We start from the raw sequence: 25880 nt of genomic DNA, 5'->3' as shown, positions 1-25880 counted from the left end.
CTTCAGCCTTATTCAGCTTCAACAGCACAGACATATTTGATTAGTCCATACCCTAAATATTTTCTCTGCTTGGTTTCCAAGACACTGCTTTTTCTTTTGTCCGTCTATCTCACTGACCACAACTTTTGAGATTCTTTTGACTGGTTCTTTCCTTCTGCCATCTTTACCCACTACAGCTCCCCAGTGTTCTTTCTTCACCTCGGTTTCCCATCTACAGTAACTCCTTCACTGTTCCCATCCAGCACCACAGCTTTAAATACCATCTGAATGCTGATGACAAGTTTACATCTGTAACCCTAGACTCATAAAATCATAATTTTATGATCATACATATTTAATACTTTTAAGAATAGGGTATCATCAGTAAATAACTTTTTTTAATCACTCATAATCCAAACATTCAAAAAACAAGTGTTACTATTTTGATACATTTACATCTTACCTCTTTTCTATTTAGACATTGCTTTTGTCTCACAAATTTGTGATCAAACTACATACACACTTTGTACAGTCTTTTTATCTTTATGCCTTTAACAATTTTTTTCAATTTCTATTTGCAAAAGGCAAAGATTTTAAAAGTCTCCCTCACTTTGACATACAGAAACAAAATGACAGATTTGTCATTCCTAGTCTATCAAAGATTATTCTTAAAATAGTACGTTATTTTTTTAAATACTGCATGCGTAACTGTGTTTTAAAAATTCACAATAACTCAGGTTACCATTTCAGTATACAGTAAAAAAGATTATAGAGATGTCAGTATTTTTTAAAAAAATTATGTCCTCAGAATTACACATAATAAAGCAACTATATTTTTGTCAGTAAAACATGTCAAAAGCATATTTTATACTATGGAACAAAAAAAAAGCCTTCCTCTGCAACTTACAAAAATTCTAAACAAATTTAGTAAGGGTAACTACTCACCCCCTATTACTGACAATTGCCTTTTTCAAGTGAATGTAATTTGCAGGAAAGATCCCCTGTGAAAGAGAAAAGATTTATCATTAGAAAAGAAATTTGGATTAACATTTGATATATACTCTTAGAATTTCTTTCAAAAGGAGTACCTTTTGTCATTCATAATAAGGCCCTTCCAATCATAACTGACTTTATGTTAATGAAGTGATAGGTCCCTCCATAGCTTCAAGATGGGAGACAGCTGCCAGGGGAACCAACCAGGAGATTACAGGGTTGGCACTTTCAGCCCCACTCTCCAACCTCCAGCGAGGGGGATGGGGCTGGAGACTGAGTCAACCACCAAAAACCAATGACCTAATAAATGGCGCCTTCATAATGGAAGTCCCATAAACACCTCAAACAGTGGGGTCTGGAGAGCTGCCAGGCTGGCGAACACATTAAGCTGCTGTGAGACTGGTGAGCCGAGAGAAGCTCCGCGCCCCAGCCCACAGGGCCTGCCCTGTCACCTCTTCCACATGGCTGTTCCTGAGTGGTGTGCTTTATGATGAACTGGAAATAGTAATTAAGTTGTTTTCCTGAGTTCTGTGAGCCGTTCTAGCAAATTACCAACAGTGGAAAGAGGTCACAGAACCTTCAGTTTATAACTGGTTGGTCAGAAGTATGGGAAGCCCAGGACTGGAAACAGGCTTCTGAAGCGGAGGTGGTCTTACGGGACTGAGCCCTTCACATGTGGGGCCTGACAGAAAGTCTGGATCATTAATGTTGAAATTGGATTAAATTGTTAGACATCCAATTGGTGTCCAGACAGCTGGACAGTTGATTGTCATAATAGAAAAAAACCACACACTTTGTGTCAGAAGTGCTGGGAGTAGAAATATATTGACTAAAAAATAAAGAGAAAAGTGACTGAAAAAAATGAGCATCAGGAAATGTGTGACTGTGGCAACAACAAAAAAAGATCTGACATTCATGTCAAGTTCTGGGAAAAGAGAATAAGGGCAAGGCTAACATGTACATGAATAAATTCTAGGAAGAATGTGGACAATAGACACTCATTCTTTGTTGGTGGGAATGCAAAATGGAACAGCCACTTGAGAAGGCAGTCTGAAAGTTTCTTACAAAACTAAACATACTCTTCTCATGCAATCCAGAAACTGCAGTGCTTGGTAATAACCCAAATGAATCAAAAATTATGTCCGCACAAAAACCTGCACACAAATGTTTACAGCTGCTATTAAAAAGAAAACCACAGGCCCAAAGATGGAGTCACTCATGCTAATGGTCTGTGTCAGCAAACTAAGACTTAACACCTAACCTAAATGTAGTTTCAGGTCCTACCCCCAGGAATGTAACCTTTAATCAGTCAATATGGAATTTCCTGCTTAGCACTAGGAAATCAACTGATAGACTCCTTCCATCCCCTTAGGAGGGCAACCCTTCCTAACACAATGGATTCTCTGCTAGCAATTTCCTTCCTTCGACTCTCTCTCTACCTTTAAAAACCCTTGCCTTTCTGCAGTTGAATGCTCTCTCTCTCTCTACTTGCTAGACAGAATGCTGCCTAATTCATGAATCTCTTAATAAAGCCTATTAGATCTTCAAATTTACTTGGTTGAATTTCTTTAATATTGCTTTATTTGTAAATGCCAGAAGTTGGAAGCAACCAAGATGTCCTTCAATAGGTAAATGGACAAAAAATAGCCCATCCAGATCAACAGAGGTGAGGCTCAGAACCTCACCCCCCCTGCTTTGAGAGAAATCTTCTGCATCCGTGGATGTCTTGCTGCCCTTGTCTAGCCTGGATTAATACTTAGTCCATAGGCACACACCTGATCATCTGATCATCTACATTTGCCTTCTTACAGCACTAAACTATGTTTTCTACCTTTATCTTGCATCTACCTACCACTTCAGCATTTTATTAAAAATAAAAATAATAATAATAATAGGAGAAATGTGGGATCAACATATAAATCAAGTACAAAAATCAAACGAATATTCATATTTGACCTGATTGTTTATAGGTCATAATGCATGATCAAAACCGAAAGTTTCTGTGATGAATGCCCTTGTACTGTTCACCATGTAAGAATTTATTCACTACGTAAGAATTCGTTCACCATGTAAGAACTTGTTCGTTATGCTTCAGAAGATTGGAGACTGACGAGAATTAGGCTTGAGATGGATTAATGATTGTACATTGAGCGTTGTCCCCCATATACTGAATTTTATTGTTGTTAACAACCATTTGATCAATAAATATGAGAGATGCCCTCTGAAAAAAAAAATAAAAATTAAAAAAAAAATAAAAATTAAAATAAAAATAAAAAATAGCCCATCCAGAGAATGGAATATTATTCAGCAGTAAAAAGAAATGGGTTCATAGGCAAAAATCTCCTGAATATAAACATGAGCAACTTTTTCCCGAATGCATCTCCTCAAGCAAGGAAACAAAAGCAAAAATGAACACATGGGACTACATCAAATTAAAAAGCTTCTGTACAGCAAAGGACACCATCAGCAGAACAAAAAAGCATCCCACAGTATGGGAGAATATATTCATAAATGACATATCCGACAAGGGGTTAACATCCAAAATATATAAAGAGCTCACATGCCTCAACACCCAAAAAGCAAATAACCCAATTAAAAAATGGGCAGAGGATCTGAACAGACAATTGTCCAAAGAAGAAATACAAATGGCCAACAGGCACATGAAAAGATGCTCCACATTGCTAATTACCGGGAAATGCAAATAAAAACCACAATGAGATATCACCTCACACCAGTTAGGATGGCCAGCATCGAATAGACTAGGAACAACAAATGCTGGTGAAGATGCGGAGAAAGGGGAACCCTCCTACACTGCTGGCGGGAATGTAACCTAGTTCAACCACTGTGGAAAGCAATGTGGAGGTTCCTCAAAAAACTAAAAATAGAAATACCATTTGACCTGGGAATTCCACTCCTAGGAATTTACCCGAAGAATACAAGTTTTCAGACTCAAAAAGACATATGCACCCCTATGTTTACTGCAGCACTATTTACAATAGCCAAGATATGGAACCAACTTAGGTGTCCATCAGTAGGTGAATGGATAAAGAAGATGTGGTACATATACACAGTGGAATACTATTCAGCCATAAGAAACAAATCCTACCATTTGCAACAACATGGATGGAGCTAGAGGGTATTATGCTCAGTGTTATAATAAGCCAGGCGGAGAAAGACAAATATCAAATGTTTTCCCTCATTTGTGGAGTATAACAACGAAGCAAAACTGAAGGAACAAAACAGCAGCAGACTCACAGACTCCAAGAAGGGACTAGCGGTTACCAAAGGGGAGGGGTGCAAGAGGGTGGGGAGGGAGGGAGGGAGAAGGGGATTGAGGGGTATTATGATTGGCAAACATGGTGTGGGGTCATGGGGAAGACAGTGTAGCACAGAGAAGGCAAATAGTGACTCTGTGGCATCTTACTACACTGATGAACAGGGACTGCAATGAGGTATGGGGGAGGGACTCAATATGGGTGAATGTAGTAACCACATCGTTTTTCATGTGAAACCTTCCTAAGAGTGTGTATCAATAATACCTTAATAAATAAATAAATAAATAAGAAATGGGTTATCAAGCTGTTAGGCAGGAAAATAGATATGAGCGTGGCGGAAAGAGAATAAGGCCAGTAAAGCCCACTAGAAAGGACTCAAAGAGGTAACCAGTTAAAAATAGAAAGTTCAGAAGGCCAGGAGCAACTTGACCTAGAATGTTGAATACTCCCCAGATAAAGAAAAGTATCTCAGCATAGCCTGTTTTCACTGTGTCAATTAGAACATACTATTGTAAGATTTACTTTAGCACCTGATAAAAAGCCCAGCTTATTCAGGAAGAATTCTATCTTAAAGTTAAGATTGCATTTTAATCAAACGGACAGTGGCTCAGCCCACCTTGGAGGCAGGGCAGACAGTCTCGATTGATGTGCTTCCAGACAGAAGTTGATTCCTGGGAAGGAATCAAAGCAGTATATTTCTTGTGTTAAGTTAAAAAAAGAAGAACCTTAATGTCTTAACAAAGATGAACATTCTGGCACAATTTGGCTGGTCCACACCTGGCCCTTTGTCACTTTCCTGAAAATCTTTAACCGCCTATAAAACCCCAGACCCTAAACCTTTAGGCACGCACCTCTCTCCAAGACCACCCACACTTTCTAAGTAGGTAACTAATAAATTCCTTTCTCACCTTATACTCTGACTTCCTTGCATCTCCAACCTCCCTGAGGTCACCCACATTTTCTAAGTAAATAACTTTAAAGGAAACTTGTACTCTGCTTTACCACTGCATCTCTGCGCTTCAGTTCTTTGTTGCAGTGTGGACAAAAACCAAGGGAAGTACACAAGGCTCCCCCAACAAAGCCACAAAAAGACATGGAGGAATCTTAGCTTCAGTTAAAAATAGAAAGCTCAGTGAAAGGCTGCCACTCAGTGAAAGAAGCCACTCTGAAAAGGCTGCGTTCTGTGTGATTCCAACCAAATTACATTCTTTAAAAGGCAAATTACAGAGGCAATAAAAAGATAATGGATGCCAAGTGTCCTGGAGGCCAGGGACAGGAATGAACAGAGGGAGCGCAGGGCATTTTTAGGGGAATGAAACTATGGTTACGGTACGTAATGACAGACACTTCACACGGTGCATTTGTCAAATCCACAGAACTATAGCAACACAAAGAGAGAACCTGAATGTAAACTATGATTAAAATTAACAGTGCATCAATATTGGTTCATTAAATGTAACAAATGCACCACACTGATGCAGGATGTGAATAAGAGAAGAAACTGTGGCAGGGGGTGGGGAGAAAGACTTTACTTTCTGCATTTTTCTGTACAACTAAAACTGTTCTTAAAAAAAAAAGTCTAATAAAATTTTTAAATTAAAAAAAAAAAGGAAAACTTTCTAAATCTGGCAAAAGACATAAACTTACAGAGTAAAGCTGAACAAACCCCAAACACAATGAATCAAAAGAAACACACACTAAGACACAACATAGTTATGTTTCTGAACACTACAGGCAAAAAAATCTTGAAAGTCACGAGAGGAAAAGAAAAACCTTACCAAGAGTGGGAAAAATTATTCAAACGGAAGTAACTTTTTCACCAGAAATCAGAGGCTAGCAGCACTACTCACAACAGCCAAAAGGTGGAAACCACCCAAATGTCTGCCAGCTGATGGGTGGGTGAGCAGACTGTGGCACAGCCATACTATGGAACTTTATTCAGCCATAAAAGCAATTATGTACACAGAAGATGTACCTAATCACATTTCAATAACTGCATCTAAATACACTAGTTAAAAGAGATAAGCAGATTATAAAACATGACCTAACTATATGTGGTTTACCAAAAAACTCACTACAAATATAATGACATAGGCAAGTTGGAAGTAAAAGGATGGAAAACATGTTATGCAAAAATGAATGAAAAGAAAACAAGAGCTAAAGTTAGATAATTAGATACAGTGTAAAGAAAATGTATTGGATACAAAGAGGGACCTTGTATAATGATACAAGGTTAAACACCAAGACTACACAGCAATCAAAATATGTATGCACTTAACAACAGAGCTAGATATATGTGAAGCAAAATTGATAGAAATGAAAATAGGTCCACAATTATAGAGACTTACAGAACAACTAGATAGAAAAACAACAATGATAAAGAATGCAACACCATCCACCAAGAGAAACCCCCAGCATTCAGAAAACACTCAACAACAGCAGGTGCACATTCTTTTCAAGTGCTCACAGGACATCTGCCAAGACAGATTAAATCCTGGGCAAAACCACAAATGTCAACAAATTTAAAATAATTGAAATCATACACAGAATGTTTTCTCCAACCACAATGAAATCAAACTGGAAACCAGTAACACAAAATAAGAAAATCTCCAAATACTTAGAAATTAAAAAAATATTTCTAAATAATCACAGCATCAAAGAGGAATTCTCAGACCAAATAAAAAATTACACTGAGCTGAATGAAAATGAGAATATAATTATCAAAATTTGTGAGATGTCAGTGAAGAAGTGTTGAAAGGGAAATTATTGATATTAAATGTATATATTATTAAAGAAGAAAATGGCAGATCAATAATCTAAGTTCCCTCCTCAAGAACCTAGAAATAGAAAAGCAAAATAAAACCAAAGCAGGCAGAAAGGAAAATGATTAATAGAAATCAATAAAATTAAAAACAGAAGAACAGAGAAAACTGATGAATTACAAAGCTAGTTTTTGAAAAGATCAATTAAACTGACTAAATTCTAGCAAGCCTAACAAAGAAAAGAAGAGAGAAGACACAGTCATTGGTATCAGGAGTTAGATGGGCTATTACACAGACACCAGAACGGTGATAGCAAAGGAACACAATGAAAGGCTCTACACACACAAACAGAGCACATATATTTAGCAATAGATAAGAAGAGCTATGCAACATGAAGTTTATTTTAGGGATGCAAGGCATTTTCAATATTCAAAAATCAATGTAACCTACCATATTAATAATCTAAAGAAGGAAAATCACATAATTTTAATACAGAAAGAGCATGACAAAACCCAATACCAATTCATGATAAAAATAAAACTCTCAGTGGCATCTTGCTGCACTGATGGACACTGACTGCATTGGGGTGTGGGTGGGGACATGATAATATGGGTAATGTAGTAACCACATTGTTTTTTCATGTGAAACCTTCATAAGAGTGTATATCAATCATACCTTAATAAACTACTAAAAATAAATAAATAAATAAAACTCTCAGAGTACCAGTAGAATCACAGAGGAGTGAGGTAAGCAAAATGTCAGAATTTTCTATTTTACCACCAAAGAACCCTGATTTCAACAATCAACCATGAACAAAGGAGGCTTTGTGGAAGTCCGGAAGGCCAGTGGAAAAGTTCCAGCATAGCACTGCAGAAAAAAAATATTTGAGACTGGACCCACTGAAGAGGGTGTGAAGAACATATCCATGCTACCCGCATCATCCTTTTCACAAGGCAGCACAGTACAGACCAGAGAGACTTCTCAGCCTATGGTTTCTCCCTGGGGGAAGTGAGCACGTGTGAGTGGACACCTGTCTTCCCCAGCTATATGGCACGCTGGTGAGGAAGCCCACCTCTTTCTCGATCCACCCAGAATACTGAGGTCTGCTGTACAACTGGTGGGGGCGGGGAGGGGTTAGAACAGCAGCCAGGGCTCTCAAAGGGCAGCACAAGGATGTGGCTCCTACCAACCACTTCAGACTCCATCAGGAAGCTTGTCCATGAGTCAGTGGGGACACCTCCCCTACAGATCTCCCCAGCTGGCCTACAGACACCCCCAAAGCTCTGCACACACCCCCATAAACTCCCCAACTCCATAGTCAGTTCCCTGTGTGTGCCCCCAAGCGGTAGCAATGAGTGCAAGTTTTTGCAGGCAGCTACTAAGCACACGCAGAAAGCTACTCACATCTGCTCAAGAGCACAAACTTGAGCATCCAGCACTACCCTAGGCAAAGCAAACAAGAGGCCGTGAGCAACTGGTCTGACTTTGCAGGATTGAGAGAAAGCATATAAACATAAGGATTCCACCCAGAAAGGAAACAAGAATTGTAGAACAAGTGCATCAATAGCAAAGATCTAAGAAAGGCTCAGAATAGCCAGCAGGGCTGACAGAAGGTATTTCTCTACCGAACAGTCAATAAAAATGGAGGAGGAGGTGACTGTTCCAGCCACCAAAGGATGCAAAGACAGCAATGCAGGGCTCCAAGGAACATGAAAAATAAAGGGAATGATACTACCAAAGGAACACAGTAATTTTCCAGTAACCAGTACCAAAGAAACACATCTGTGATTTGCCCAACAAAGAATTCAAAACAGTTGTTTTAAATAAGCTCAGAGATCTACAAGAAAAGAGCTACAGAAAGAGCATTCAACAAAGTCAAAAAATAAAACAAGATTAACAGATACACAGAAATCATAAAAAAGAACCAAACAAACTCTGGAGCTGAAGATTACAGTGAATTAAATGAAAAATTCAAATAAGAATGAGAAAATAGACTTGACCAAGGAGAAAATTAATGAAAATGAAGATAAGAACTTTGAAATTATCCAGTCAGAAGAAAACAAAGAAAAAAGAATGAAAAAAAGTGAAGAAAGTCCATGTGAATTATACAATACCATCAAGAGAAACAATCTGTGCATGACTGCAGTTCCAGAAGAATGGGGGAAGAAGAAAGGTACAGAAGGCTTATTTAAAGAAATAAATTAAAAGAAATAATCTGGGGAAAGACTTGGATATCCAAGTTCATGAAGCTAGGTTCCCTTTCAAAAATATTCAACCCAAAAAGATCAATTCTAAGATACATTAGAATAAAACTTACTAAAATCAAAAACAAAGAGAATTTCAAAAGCAGCCAGAAAAAGTTTGTAACTTACAAGGTCACCCCCATAAAGCTAACAGCAGAATCCCAGGAGAGAGTGGGATAATATATTCAAAGTACTGAGAAAAAAAAAAAACACCAACTAAGAATACTTTACCTGGCAAAGATGTCCTTCAAAAATTAAGGAGAGATAAAGACTTCCCAAGACAAAAACTGAGAGAGTTTATCATGACTAGACCTGCCTTATAAGAAATGCTGAAAGGAGTTCTTCAAGCTGAAATCAAAGGATATTAATTAGTAACATAAAAATGTATGAAAATACAAAACACACTGGTAAAGGTAAATTTATAGTCAAATTCAGAATATTCTAATATTAATGTGGTATCATATTAATTAACTCTAGTATAAAGGTTAAAGGACAAAAGTATTAAAAATAACTATAAGTATAATAACTGATTAAAGGACATACACTATAAAAAAAGATGGAAACTGTGGCATCAAAAACATAAATAGTTTGGTAGGAGTAATAAGGTAGAATTTACATATGGCATTGAAGTTAAGATGCTATCAACATAAAATACACTGCATGTTTTATGTAAGCCTCATGGCAAAGAAAAATCTTAGATATACAAAAAATAAAGAGAAAGACATCAAACCACAAACCATACCACTACATAAAATCATCAATTTGCACAGGATAACAACAAAAGAAGGGACAACAGAACTACAGAGTCAGAAAACAGCAGGTGGCATTAGTAAGTTCTTACCTAGCAAAAATTACTTAAATGTAAATAGATTAACTCCTCCAATCAAAAGGCATGCAGTCATTGAATGATTAAAAAAATATAACCCAACTACATGCTGCCTACAAACATAGGTTCAAAGAAAAGGAGAAAAGTATAATCCTTGCAAATGTAAACCAGAAGAGTGAGTGCAGGGGTAGCTATAATTTTATCAGTCAAGAGACATCAAGTCAAAAAAAAGACAAGTTAAAGACAAAGAGGTGAAGGATACAACATACAATATATGTAAACATATACACAGCCACACAACAGAACACCTAAATATATTAACCAAAGACTAACAGATCTAAAAGGAGACATACACAACACACAAATAGTAAGGGAGTTCAATACCCTACTCTGAACAATGGACAGATCGTAAAACCAGAAAATCAGTAAGAAATCATTACACTAAAATTATACTTTAGACCAAATGAACCTAACAGACATATTCAGAACATTCCATCTAACAGCAGCAGGATACACATTCTTCTCAAGCACACCTGAAATATTCTCCAGGACAGATAACATGTTATCCCACAAAATATATGTTTTAGCAAACTCAAGAAAAGTGAAATCACATCAATTATCTTTTCTAACCACAATGGTATGAAACTAGAAATCAACACAGAACAAAGCTGGAAAATTTACAAATACGTGGAAATTATACAGCACATTCTTGAACCAATGGGTCAAAGAAGAAATCAAAAGGGAAATCAAAAAATATCTTAAGACAAACAAAAAAGGAAACATAATATGTCACAGCTTATAGGATGCAGAAAAAGCAGTCGTCCTAAGAGGGAATTTTATTGTGATAAATGCCTACATTAAGAAAAAAAGAAAAATCTCAAAAAACCTAACTTTATACCTCAAGAAACTAGAAAAAGAAGAATGAATTAAGAAAATTAGCAAAGGATATATAAAGATCAGAGGAAAACTCAGTGAAATAGACAAAAGAAAAAAATTGAAAAGATCAATGAAGTCAAGACCTAGATATTTGAAAATATAAACAAAATTGCAAAACCTTAGCTAGACTAACAAAGAAAATAAGAGAAAATAATCAAATAAAATTGAAAATGAAAGAGACAGTACGACTGATAAAACAAAAATACAAGGAAGCATAGGAGACTACTATGAACTACATCAGCAAGCAATCTAACCTAGAAGAAATGGACAAATTCCTAGAAACATACAGCCCATTGAGAATGAATCAAGAGGAAATAGAAAATCAGAACAAACCAATTATGAGAAAGTTCTAATAGGCCAGAGAGGAAAGAACTCAGTGAACACATGGGTTCATGAAGGCTGTAGAGGCCCTAGGGCGGCAGGACAACTCAGCGCTGTGCTGTGAAGACGCCCTGCGGGCTTTCTCGCCAGTGTCAGCAAGACAGCCACAGCCCCTCGCCCCGACCAGGAAGAGAAACATCCGGGAACACTCAAAGGAGAACATAAGCCAAACCATAAACAAGAAAAATTTAAATGAGAAATTTGATTTCCTCAAAATTAAAATCCACTCTTTAGAACACAGAAAAGGCAAGCCCCATTCTTAAAGAATGTATTTATAAGGACTTGCATTCAAAATAAAGAATTCGTATTGACTCAGAAAAAAAACCACCCTATAAAATATGGGTGAAAGATATGAACATACATTTCACAGAAAAATGACATGAAAGACAAATAAACATTTGAAAAGGTGTTCTTTCGTCATTAGGTAAATAAAAATTAAAACCACCAGAAAATATCACTGGCTCACCCATTAGAAAGGCTAAAATTAAAAAGACTGTAAATGACAAGTATTGCTGAAAACAGAGGCCAATCAAAACTCTGATACTTAAAACTTAAATTCTGGTAGAGTTTGCACCAGTCACCGGTAAGAACTGCTCACTGTGCCTACACTATTTGGACAAACAATATGGGTTTATGCTTTCCTTCCAGGAGTCTGGAATTTTGTCACATGGTAGGCAGAGGCTGCCTACTTGACCAGTGCCTGGAAACACCTCAGGGTGCTGCGTGTCAAACAAGTTTCTCTGGCTGACAACATCCCACATGTGTCACAGTGTGGTTGGGTAATTAAGCTTGTCCTGTGTGACTCCAATGGGAGAGGACCTCATGCCTGGTGTCCCCAGACTTTATCCCATGTACTTTTACCCTTTACTGACTTTGACTTGTACTCTCTCACTATCACAATTCATAGCCATGAGAACCACTGTGGAATGAGTCCTGTGGGTCCTCACAGGAAACCTTCAAGCCTAGGGGTGGTCTTGAGGACCTCCAAACACAACAAGTGCCTGACACAAAATCTCTCCTAGCCTTCACTTCCTTCATCTTTCGCCTAAAACAACACAAACCTGCTGATGACAATGCCCATCAGTGGAGTACACTTAAAATGTGACTACTATGGAAATTCCAGATGACAAACTCACAACATTTCAGTACTGAATAACAATGATAAAAGTACATTTTCAACAAGTTTTCAGTTAGGAGGACTGCTACTGATAATAACTAGAGTTCTCCTTCATTTAAAAAAAAATCATTAGACTATATCTCAGTATGACTTGGAATTTGACCAACTCTACATCAAAATCAACCACCACAGCCAGAAAGTAAACTGAAAAACTGAAATAACTCTGAGTGAATGTGAAATCACATCTTCAGGGTTTGATGTAAAAACCATTTAATGATTTTTTACTATTTTATTGGGGTATAGCTGACAAACTGCACATACGTAATGTATAAAATCTGATACCCTTGGCATATACCTACACAGGTAAAACCATGAGCACAAGTGAAATAATGAAATCTGCATCATCAGCAGAAGTTTCCCATCTGTTTGTAACCAATCCTCCCTTCAACACTCTTTGCAATCAACCACTGAACCGGTTTAAGACATAAATTATTAGCATTTCCCAGAATTTTACATAAACCAAATTTAAAATGTTCATCAGTCTTCCTCTTCCAAAGCCACCACTACAACCTAATACCATAGAATCTGCATCTACTTTCTTCTGTGGTGGGAACTTGCCTAATCTTCTCTCTTGATCATGAACTCACTAGGACTCTGGCTTTCTGCCACTATCATCCCATTAAATGGGATTCTCTCAACAATCACCAGCGGCCTTCTAATCGTCAAACATTCCATTGTCCCTACTCTGTACCTGTTCCGGAGGCTACTCCACAGTGCCTGAAATCATTAATTACCATTTTTTAGAAGTTTCCTTCTTCTTAGCCAACCATGACCTCCATTTCCCAGTCTCTTTGTGCTGTTCCTCTCTTTCTGCCCTTCAAGGTGTCGGCAGTCTGTAAGGTCTCGTTCTCAGCCCTGTGCTATCACAGTAGTAGTTGAGACAGCAACAGGAGCAAGTATTTATCGTGCTATCATCATGTGCAAGGCACTGTGCTAAGAGATTCATATAAGCTCATTGATTCATCATAACAATTCTATGAAATAACGGATGTTATCCCCATTTCAAATGTCTAATTACAAAATTAGACAAATATACTGAACCCCCAAGAACCCATCACACAGCTTCAACAATTATCAACATTTTTCCAATCTTGATTCATTAATCTCCAAATACACCTTTCTACCCAACGCAGTATGTTACAGCAAATTTCAGAAATCATCTATAAATGCTTCAACATGTATCTTCAACAGATGTTTACCATTTCTCCAATAAACTATTTTGTAGTTACACTGTGTGGCAAAAGTAGGTTTGTGCCTCTGCTAAATGACAGATTCCCTATTGCCAGAAAGACATAATCCAAATTCCTTACCATTCATTTTATTATTTGGCATGAAAGACTCTTTAAATACAGATCCAGCCTATCTGTCCTGCCTTACCCATCACCCTCCTGCATTATGCTCTAGCCAGTTTGGACTATTTGTCATTCCCTAAACATAACTTGCAATTTCAAGCCTCTATATCTCTGTTTTTGCTATGCAAAACAGTCTATAATGCCCTGTGTTCCTATCTGGCAGTATTCTGAGTATCTAGTTGACAATTTCTGTATAAAAGCTGATTCTAAAACCACAAAATGGCAGTAAATAAACTCAAATTTTATTCTTTCCCCTCTTGAGCATATGTTTTATAAAAAGCAAAAAATTATCCAATATCTGTTGTACTTTTTCTTAATTTCATCTTACTCTCTTACCCTTTAATTCTTTATGTATGCTTTTAAGAAAGCTAATATTATGGCAAGCCTAACAAGTATATAACATGACATTTCAAAACAGAAGCTAATACTATGTTTCAAAAACTTTCGGTTTCTAAAATTATAAAGCCAAAATAAGTTTTACCCTACAAATGTATGCTGCAAAAATAAACTCTTCAACAAATGCAAAAGACAGAAAACTATCATTCTCAAATCATTTAGCATAAATTTAGTAGTATATATGTCCTGTGTATTCTGATTCTTTTAAACTGTACAATTTTAATATGTAGTCACAAAAATATATAACTGAAAGAGTATTTTATAATCACCCGAGTTTTTCCTTCTGAATGTTATGTGTTTCTACAAGGTATAAATGATGAAGTTTTGAGTTTTCTTAAAAACTGTTTTATAGAAAGAAATGTTTTATCACTTACTAGTATTTCTGAATGCTCTTTTTGCTATCTAGTTAAGATATTTTATTCAACCTATATCAAGTTTTATTTTATTAGTTGTATAAGTCTTACATTACTAAAGACATACTTTAACAAGTCACCTTTTTATTTCTGAGACCACTAATAGCTATGAAAAACCTATTGAAATTTTTGCTTACTGTGACCATAATAATAAGGCAAATAAAAGATATACACTTTTTTAATCATTTTAATTTTTTAAATCAATTTTTAATCAATTTTTTAAATCAATTTAACACTAAAGAATTTCCTGCATGGGTCCACAACTTATCACTGCCATGGAAACGAAATGAAATTACTAATATCCTCTTTCCATCTATTGATTTTTTAAAGTTTAAGAACATAAAAACAAGCTATTAAGAGATACAAGACTAAGTGTCATTAATAAAAGCTAACATAACCGAAGATTCTAGAATGGAGTTGGTATTACCAAAATACACAATCTCAGAAGTATCACATTAGCCCACAGCAAAGAAATTAAAGGAGTCTGATGGGACAAAATGAGCTGTAACACTTTAAATTAGTATAACTTATTTCCTCATTTTGATTATTTCATCAAATCATTGCTAAGATTAATCACAAAATGGCCTCTGCCACAGACTCTAAACACCTTTGCTGTAGGAAGAAATTTTAAAAACAGGTATGGGATGCTAAGCACTTTTCTAACTCTAAAATAGAACTTTGATTCTCCTGCTGGAGAAGCCACATGAAGTAGAGACCTTGAGACTACATGGAGAAGCCTTGTTATTTCATGATCCAGCTGAAGACAGGCTTCCGGCCCTCCCTGCTAAGATGCCAGACGTGTGAATAAACCCTCTTGGACATTTTAGCCACCTGAGCCCCCAGGTGACTGTAGCCACAGGTGACATCACATGTACCAGAATAACTCCCAGGTGACGCCAGTCAAGGCAAAGAATCATTAGAGATAAAATGGTGATTAGTGTAATTCACTACATTTTGGGGCACCTTTTACAGTAACAGTAACAGTTTAAGGGTATCACTTAATGTCTCACTCAACAAGGTTTTCAACTATGCATCCATTCCATATTTTAATCACAAAGGCACAATAATTTCAATGACCACTGCCTGCACACTGATAGCCAAACACTAGTTATCAGAAGCAAGGTAGTAAGTTGGCCAAGATCACAAATATCACTAAAAATAAATAAATAATATGTAATATCACAAATTATAGATTTCCAATCATTTATATTATTTCTCATTTACATAAGGGAATGAACAGTGGTTCTCAAGCAGGGCAATTTTACCATCACCACCCTAAGCAGGTGGTCTCCAGCAGCATCTGAAGACATTTTCCATTGTCCCAGTTTGAGGGCGATGTTACTGACCTCATGAGTAGAGGTCACATATGCTACTGAACATGTCATAATGCACAGATGGCCCCTCACAATAAAGAGCCATCTCACCCAAGATGTCAGTAGGGCTAAGGATGAGAGGCCCTAGCAATAAGGAATGAAAATCCGAAAACATTGCCTTCCTATAATCATTACCTTAAAAACTAACAAAATGAATGATTCTGCTGGCAAGAATAATGGTCAGAACTCTGAACAATTTTCTTCTTTAATAAAAATAATGTGATGATTTAGTATTTTTCTCTACAAGAAAAGGCATAATACATTAAATATTAAGCTACAGAGAAAACATAAGAAAGCTTGGTAAAATTGAGGACATGAAAGAGTAAGCAGAAAGATGATGCTACATTACTAGAGAAGAATACTCCTAAATGTATTGGTAATCTAATAAACACATAAAATCTAGTTCATAAAATTAGTATTCTGCACTTTACAACTCTTTTTTAAATTCATATTTTTAAAAATATACTATGATTATTTAATGATTAACAAGACATTGATCATTAAACATTATTTGAAAAGTATTTCCATTTTGTATTTTAGAAATAAATTCATCTAACTACACAGCTCCACAGGAGTAGGCCTATAAATAACTCAAATTACTTATCAAATATTTGAAGGAAAAAATATTAAACGTCTTCAACAGACTTCTCCAAAATAAGCTTTGCAGCAATGACTATACATGCATTGTCTATCCTTTAAAAAAAAATCTGATGCAGTTCTCTAAAGGAAAAAGATAAAAAGATGGACTAGTAAGAATTGTGTCTATACCACAAACATACTAGCCAGTTTCCTACATTAGAAAAGGTAACAATAAACTTTTCCATACCTTCACATTTGGCTTTCTTGTTGAAACTCCTCTATACCAACCTAAAATAAAGCAAACAAAAGATATAAAAATCACATTGCCATCATTTTCTGTAGACTTACTATGAGTAGTTTTAGGGAAAAATTAATTAATGCAAAACTTTCTAATACAGGCACACTCACTGTGCCTTTATTAGGAATAGTTTCCTCCAAAAGGAACTGTCTTAGTGTAAACATAACATTCCCATTTTTCATCATAAAGCACAAAGCCTTTTCAACTGAGTAAGACACAAAATTTAGAGAAGAGCTCAGAAGAGATGTAATTCAACTCCATGAAAACTCCCTGATGAAATTGTCAAGTGCAGGAAAATGTCTAAATCGAATCTTCTTTGGCAGCAGACAGGGAGTACAGGCCAGACTCTGCTTCCTGGACTCACTCACTCTCCCATGCACTAACCTACACTACTCTCATTTCTTGGCTTTCCAGCTGCTAAAGTTGACATCCATGTTTCATTTATTCCCACTCAGCATTCATACACAGCAATAATAATGAAAGTTTCAATTACACAATACAAACTTTAGGAGAAAGGAAATGTTATTATAACCTTCTCTCAATTGCAATCTATTATTTTCAGAGTTTTGCTATAGTTTCTCTACATGGATTTAAGAGGAAACAACTCCAAGGAGTAGAAGGGGAAGCCAAGATTTTATTTAAAGGAGGAAGATGAAGAAAATAAAGAGACACTGATAATAGCTAATATTAATGAGTTTATTGTTCTTAATTCGATGTATTGGAATTGAGAGGTTGTGCCATGTATTAACCTTTCAATCTCACCAGAAAGCTATGATGAAAAGAATGAATTTCTCCCTCCTCTGAAATAACAAATAATTAAAAGAATTCTTGCTTCTATTTAGCAGAACAGCTGAGATTATAAATTTGAATGACTCAATTTACACCTTCAGAGTATTGGTAACGTCATTTATTAAAAAAAAAAGTGACAACTTTCCAAGATGATACTTTATAGTATCTTAAAAAACAGAACAGAGATTCTCAAGATGGCAGTGTGGGTAGGGTGGCAGAAATCTCCTCCAATAAACATATATATTTTGAAAATACAGAAAATACAACTATTCCTAAAAGACTGACCAGAAGTTACAGTACACGAGCCAGGCTACATCTGCGAGAATCCAACATCTCATGGAAAAGGGTCAGATACGAAGCCGTGACCGGGCAGGACCTGAGAACTCCCCCCACCCCAGCTCACCGGCAGGAGGAAAACAATCAGAGCAGAGAGGGAGTGGAAGCACAGGACTGCTAAATAACCAGCCCTAGTAATCTGCACCGGGAGCACAGATATACACTGCATGGTGCTCTGGAAATTAGAGGAGCAGGAAAGCAAAATCGAGACTAAGACTGTGAACAGGTTCCCACAGCAGGCTGCCCTGGGACAAAAGAAAAGCAGGCACTTTAAAAGTCTTAAAGGGACAAGGGTTTAACAGGTGGACAAAATTGTTCTGGCACACTCAGCCCAGAAGGCTGGGAACTTTAAGGAACTTCAGGCTCCCTACTCCCTGGGTGGCAATTGAAGCTCCAAAGCCCCTCATGGCAATAAGCAGCCTGTCATTCCTTCCCCACCGCTGGCACTGCAAGCTAACCAGCTGACCTGCCATTGCTGTGGAACAGCCGGGGAGCAGCCCCGCCTACAGCAAACACACAGCTTAACACAGAGGCTTCTCCCTGCATGTGGCTAACCGGCCCAGACTCAGAGGCTGCTCCCTGTGTACAGTTGACAAGCATAGACAGCGGAGACTGGCATAGAGTCCAGGAGGCAAAAAGGGGCTTTGTTCTCATGGCAGAACACACGCCACTCTCCTGCAACACCCACCAGAGCCCTAGGCCATCCCAAGGGCTGCCCCACCCACAGCAGCTCAGGGGATTAAGCCAGAAGCTGCTCCCTGTGTGCAGTTGACCAGCACAGACAGCAGAGATGGGCGTAGGGTACGGGAAGCATGAAGGGGCTCTGATCTCGCGGAAGAACACACGCCGCCGGCCTGCGACCCTCCAGTGCCCTAGGCCATTCCAAGGGACGCCCCGCCCATGGAAGCTCAGAGGATTGACCCAGAGTCTTCTCCCTGCATACAGTTGACTGGCACAGAAAGGGCACGGAGACCAGGAAGCACAAAGGAGCTTTGTTCTCACAGAACATGCACAGCTGGACTGCGACCCCTGCCACTGCCCTAGGCCATCCCAAGGGCCACCCCTCCCATGACAGCTCAGGGGATTAACCCAGAGGCTGCTCTCTGCATGAGGTTGACCAGCACAGACAGTGGAGATGGGCGCAGAGACCAGGAGGCACAAAGGGCTTTGCTGTTGCAGCAGAACATGCACTGCTGGGCTTCGAACACCACTATTGCCCTAGGCAATCTCGAAGGCCACCCTGCCCATGGCAGGTTAGGGGATTAACCCAGCGGCTCCTCCTTGTGTGCAGTTAACCGGCACAGAGAACAGAGACAGGCGAGATGACTGGCAAGCAGGAAGGGACTTTGTTCTCCCAGCTGACACATGTACCACTCACCAGCAACCACTCTCATCGCCATGAAAACATAGAAAACCCTTGTTCAGTCCAAAATCCCTCAAACACCAGAGAGAGGGCTTGGTGAGACTGAAATCACCAATATTTCTGAATAAGAATTCAAAATAAAAGCCAAGACCATGTTGATGGAGCTACAGAGAAATATTCAAGAGCTAAGGGATGAATTCAGAAAGGAGATAACAGAAATGAAACAAACAATGGAAGGATTTAAGAGCAAACAGGATGTGGTGGAAGAGACTGTTAATGGAATAGAAATCAGAGAACAGGAACACAGAGAAGCTGAGGCAAAGAGAGATAAAAGGATCTCTAGGAATGAAAGGATATTAAGAGAACTGTGTGATCAATCCAAACGCAACAATATTCCGTTTGTTAGCATTATAGGGGTACCAGAAGAAGAAGAGAGAGAAAAAGGGATAGAAAGTGTCTTTGAAGAAATAATTGCTGAAAACTTCCCCAATCTGGGGAAGGAAATAGTCTCTCAGACCATGGAAGTCCACAGATCTCCCAACACAAGGGACCCAAGGAGGACAACACCAAGACATATGATAATTAAAATGGCAAAGATCAAAGACAAGGACAGAGTATTAAAAGCAGCCAGAGAGAGAAAAAATATCACCTACAGAGGAAAATCCATCAGGCTATCATCAGATTTCTCAGCAGAAACCATACAGGCCAGAAGAGAATGGCAAGATACATTCAATGCAATTAAACAGAAGGGCTTCAAATCAAGAATACTGTATCCAGCAATGTTATCATTCAAATTTGAAGTAGGGATTAAACAATTTCCAGATAAGCAAAAGTTGAGGGAATTTACCTCCCACAAACCATCTCTACAATGTGTTTCAAAGGGACTGCTCTAAATGGAAGTATACCTAAGGCTAAATAGCTGTCACCAGAGAAAATAAAACCACAGCAAAGAAAGTAGACCAACCAATACTAACTAAATGCAAAATAAAATCAGCTACACATGAAATCAGTCAAGGGAAATACAAAAGAGTCTAGAATAAAACACCTAATATACAAAGAGTGGAGGAGGAAGAAAAAGAAGGGAGAGAAATAAAGAATCATCAGACTGTGTTTATAATAGTGTAATAAGTGAGAAGTTAGATGGTTAGATAGTAAAGAAGCTGTCCTTGAACCTTTAGTAACCACAAATCTGAAGCCTGCAATGGCCATAAGTACATTTATATTGATAATCACCCTAAATGTAAATGGGCTGAATGCACCAATCAAAAGACACAGAGTAAGAGAATGAATAAAAAACCAAGACCCATCTATATGCTGCTTACAAGAGACTCACCTCAAACCCAAAGACATGCACAGACTAAAAGTCAAGAGATGGAAAAAGATATTTTATGTAAACAATAGGGAGAGAAAAGTAGATGTTGCAGTACTTCTATCAGACAAACAGACTTCAAAACAAAGAAATTAACAAGAGACAAAGAAGGACATGACATAATGATAAAGGGGTAAGTCCAACAAGAGGATATAACCATTATAAATATCTATGCACCCAACACAGGAGCACCTACATATGGGAAACAAATACTAACAGAACTAAAGGAGGAAATAGAATGCAATGCATTCATTCTGGGAGACTTCAACACACCACTCACTCCAAAGGACAGATCCACCAGACAGAAAATAAGTAAGGACACAGAGGCACTGAACAACACACTAGAACAGATGGACCTAATAGACATCTACAGAACTCTACACCCAAAAGCAGCAGGATCACATTCTTCTCAAGTGCACATGGAACATTTTCCAGAACAGACCACATACTAGGCCACAAAAAAAACCTCAGTAAATTCAAAAAGATTGAAATTCTACCAATCAACTTCTCAGATCACAAAGGTATAAAACTAGAAATAAATTGTACAAAGAAAATAAAAAGACTCACAAACACATGGTGGCTTAACAACATGCTCCTAAATAATCAATGGGTCAATGACCAAATTAAAACAGAGATCAAGCAATATACACAGACAACTGAAAACAACAGCACAAAGCCCCAACATCTATGGGACACAGCGAAGGCAGTTCTAAGAGGAAAGTACATAGCAATCCAAGCATATTTAAAGAAGGAAGAACAATCCCAAATGAGTAGTCTAAAGTCACAATTATTGAAACTGGAAAAAGAAGAACAAATGAGGCCCAAAGTCAGCAGAAGGAGGGACATTATAAAGATCAGAGGAGAAATAAATAAAATTGAGAAGAATAAAACAACAGAAAAAATTAATGAAACCAAGAGCTGGTTCTTTGAGAAAATAAATAAAATAGATAAACCCCTAACCAGACTTATTAAGAGAAAAAGAGAATCTATACATATAAACAGAATCAGAAATGAGAAAGGAAAAATCACAATGGACACCAAAGAAATACAAAGAATTATGAGAGAATACTATGAAAAACTGTTACCTAAAAAACTGGATAACCTAGAATAAATGGACAACTTTCTAGAAAAATACAGTCTTCCAAGGCTGACCAAGGAAGAAACAGGAAATCTAAACAGACCAATTACCATAAATGAAATTGAATCAGTAATCAAAAAACTACCTAAGAACAAAACCCCCGGACCAGATGGATTTACTGCTGAATTTTATCAGACATTTGGAGAAAACAACACCCATTCTCCTTTAACTGTTCTAAAAGATAGAAGAGGAGAGAATACTTCCAAACTCATTCCAAGAAGCCAACATCACTCTAATACCAAAACCAGGCAAAGACACCACAAAAAAAGAAAACTACCGACCAAAATCCCTCATGAACATAGATGCAAAAGTACTCAACAAAATTTAGCAAACCTAATTCAAAAATACATCAAGAGGATCATACACCATGATCCAGGGGGATACAACACAGGGATGCAAGGATGGTACAACATTAGAAAATCCATCAACATCATCCACATCAACAAAAAGGACAAAAACTACATGATCATCTCCATAGAATGCTGAAAAGCATTCAACATTCATTCATGATAACTCTCAACAAAATGGGTATAGAGGGAAAGTACCTCAACATAATAAAGGCCATATATGACAAACCCACAGCCGACATCATACTTAACAGTGAGAAGATGAAAGCTTTACCCCAAAGATCAGGAACAAGACAGGATGCCCACTCTTCCCACTTTTATTCAACATACTACTGGAGGTCCTAGCCACGGCAATCAGACAACACAAGTGAAATAAAAGGCATCCAGATTGGTAAGGAAGAAACCAAACTGTCACTGTTTGCAGATGACATGATATTCTACATAAAAAACCTAAAGAATCCACTCCAAAACTACTAGATCTAATATCTGAATTCAGCTAAGTTGCGGGATACAAAATTAATACACAGAAATCTGTTGCATTACTATACACTAAAAATGAACTAATAGAAAGAGAAATCAGGAAAACAATTCCATTCACAATTGCATCAAAAAGAATAAAATAACTAGGAATAAAATTAACCAAGGAAGTGAAAGACCTATACCCTGAAAACTACAACACACTCTTAAGAGAAATTAAAGAGGACACTAATATATGGAAATCCATCCCATGCTCTTGGCTAGGAAGAATTAATATCAAAATGGCCATCCTGCCTACAGCAATCTACAGATTCAATGCAATCCCTATCAAAATACCAACAGCATTCTTCAATGAACTGGAACAAATAGTTCTAAAATTCATATGGAACCACAAAAGACCCCGAATAGCCACAGCAATCCTGAGAAGGAAGAATAAAGCAGGGGAGATCTCACTTCTCAACTTCAAGCTCTACTACAAAGCCACAGTAATCAAGACAATTTGGTACTGGCACAAGAACAGAGCCACAGACCAGTGGAACAGAATAGAGACTCCAGACATTAACCCAAACATATATGGCCAATTAATATACGATAAAGGAGCCATGGACATACAATGGGGAAATGATAGCCTCTTCAACAACTGGTGTTGGCAAAACTGGACAACTACATGTAAGAGAATGAAATTGGAGCACTGTCTAATGCGATACACAAAAGTAAGCTCGAAATGGATCAAAGACCTGAACGTAAGTCATGAAGCCATAAAACTCTTAGAAAAAAACATAGGCAAAATTCTCTTGGACATAAACATGAGCAACTTCTTCATGAATATTATCTCCACAGGCAAGGGAAAAGAAGCAAAAATGAACAAGTGGGACTAAATCAAACTAAAAAGCTTCTGTACAGCAAAGGATACCATCAGTAGAACAAAAAGGCATCCTACAGTATGGGAGAATATGTTCATAAATGACATATCCGATAAAGGGTTGATATCCAAAATACACAAAGAGCTCCCACACCTGAACAAACAAAAAGCAAATAATCCAATTAAAAAACAGGCAGAGGACATGAACAGACACTTCTCCAAAGAAGAAATTCAGATGGCCAACAGGCACATGAAAAGATGCTCCACATCACTAGTCATCAGAGAAATGCAAATTAAAACCACAATGACATATCACCTCACACCAGTAAGGATCACCACCATCCAAAAGACAAACAACAAAAATGTTGGTGAGGTTGTGGAGAAAGGGGAACCCTCTTACACTGCTGGTGGGAATGTAAATTAGTTCAAACATGTGGAAAGCAATATGGAGGCTCCTCAAAGAGCTTAAAATAGAAATACCATTTGACCCAGGAATTCCACTTCTAGGAATTTACCCTAAAAATGCAGCAGCCCAGTTTGGAAAAGACAGATGCACCCCTATGTTTATCGCAGCACTATTTACAATAGCCAAGAAATGGAAGCAACCTAAGTGTCCATCAGTAGATGAATGGATAAAGAAGAGGTGGTGCATATACACAAGGGAATATTATTCAGCCATAAGAAGAAAACAAATCCTACCGTTTGCAACAACATGGATGGAGCTAGAAGGTATTGTGCTCAGTAAAATAAGCCAGGTGGAGAAAGACAAGTACCAAATGATTTCACTCATACGTGGAGTGTAAGAACAAAGGAAAACTGAAGGAACAAAACAGCAGCAGAATCACAGAACCCAAGAATGGACTAACAGTTACCAAAGGGAAAGGGACTGGGGAGGATGGGTGGGAAGGGAGGGATAAGGGTGGGGAAAAAGAAAGGGGCATTACAATTAGCATGTATAATGTGGGGGGGTCATGGGGAGGGCTGTGCAACAGAGAGAAGACAAGTAGTGATTTTACAGCATCTTACTATGCTGTGGACAGTGACTGTAATGGGGTTTGTGGGGGGTACTTGGTGATCAGAGGAGTCTAGTAAACATAATGTTCTTCATGTAATTGTAGATTAATGATACCAAAAAATAATAATAATACAATTATAAAAAAAGAAGGCGTGGTATATATACACAATGGAATATTATTCAGCCATAAGAAGAAAACAAATCCTACCGTTTGCAAAAACATGGATGGAGCTAGAGGGTATTATGCTCAGTGAAATAAGCCAGGCGGAGAAGGACAAGTACCAAATGATTTCATTCATCTGTGGAGTGTAAGAACAAAGCAAAAACTGAGGGAACAAAACAGCAGCAGACTCACAGAACCCAAGAATGGACTAACAATTACCAAAGGGAAAGGGACTGGGGAGGATGGGTGGGAAGGGAGGGATAAGGGGAAAAAGCAGCATTACGATTAGCACACATAATGTAGGGGCGGGAGCCCGGGGAAGGCAGTATAGCACAAGTAGTATTTCTATAACATCTTATTATGCTGATGGATGGTGACTATAATGGAGTATGTGGTGGGGACTTGATAATGGGGGGAATCTAGTAACCACAATTTTGCTCATGTGATTGTATATTAATGATACCAAATTTTTTTATACAGCATATAAATAAATAAATAGGAAAAAAGAAAGAAACAGAGCAGAGAATGATTCAGCAGGTATGGCAGAGTAAGGATCCTCAAAAAGCCTCTCCTCGATAAAAGCAATGAGAACACTGGCAGAAACTATAAAGTCAACTTTTTTGGAACTCTGGAGGTAAACCAAAGATGTGAAATAATCCAAAGGGTATTCACTCAAGAAATCTGGACCTTGATAAGAACGATGACCTTTTTAACTTGCCCTATCCCATTTCCTCCCCACAGCCCTATGTTAAACTTGAAAACCAAAAGCCCACGTTCATGGTGAAAACCAGAAAACTAACAACCCCTGAGGAGGGCAGAACATAGGAAATCAAAGACATAAATAAATGAAGAGATTTACCAGGTTCACAAATTGCAAAACTCAGTATTGTTAAGATGTCAACTGTCCCCAAATTGATCAACGGATTTAATGCAATCCCTATCAAAATACCAGCAAAAGTTTTGGTTGGTACAAGTTCTTTCTAAAATTCATATGGAAAAGCAAATGACCATTGGAATTTTGAAAAGGAAGAAAAAAGT

General features: G+C 37.7%; 1 protein-coding gene across 10 annotated transcripts in view; it reads right to left on the bottom strand.

Annotated features, from left to right (window-relative positions):
* The window catches only part of DOCK3 (dedicator of cytokinesis 3), a 323372-nt gene that overhangs the window by 218774 nt on the left and 78718 nt on the right, over positions 1-25880 (bottom strand). For all 10 annotated transcript variants that reach the window (XR_012128871.1, XM_073230632.1, XM_073230639.1 and 7 more), the window contains exons 3-4: positions 16933-16973; positions 925-980 (exon numbers count right to left, since the gene is read on the bottom strand). Coding sequence is in view for 9 of the 10 variants with exons in the window: in XM_073230632.1 (XP_073086733.1) it covers positions 925-980; positions 16933-16973 (97 nt within the window). In the remaining variant the exon portion in view is untranslated. The remainder of the gene's footprint in view (positions 1-924; positions 981-16932; positions 16974-25880) is intronic.

The sequence above is a fragment of the Manis javanica genome, chromosome 3 (genome assembly GCF_040802235.1).
Source record: "Manis javanica isolate MJ-LG chromosome 3, MJ_LKY, whole genome shotgun sequence".
Taxonomy (NCBI): Eukaryota; Metazoa; Chordata; class Mammalia; order Pholidota; family Manidae; genus Manis; species Manis javanica.
The sequence above is the reverse complement of the archived record's forward strand: the minus strand, read 5'-3'. Positions and strand labels throughout refer to the sequence as shown.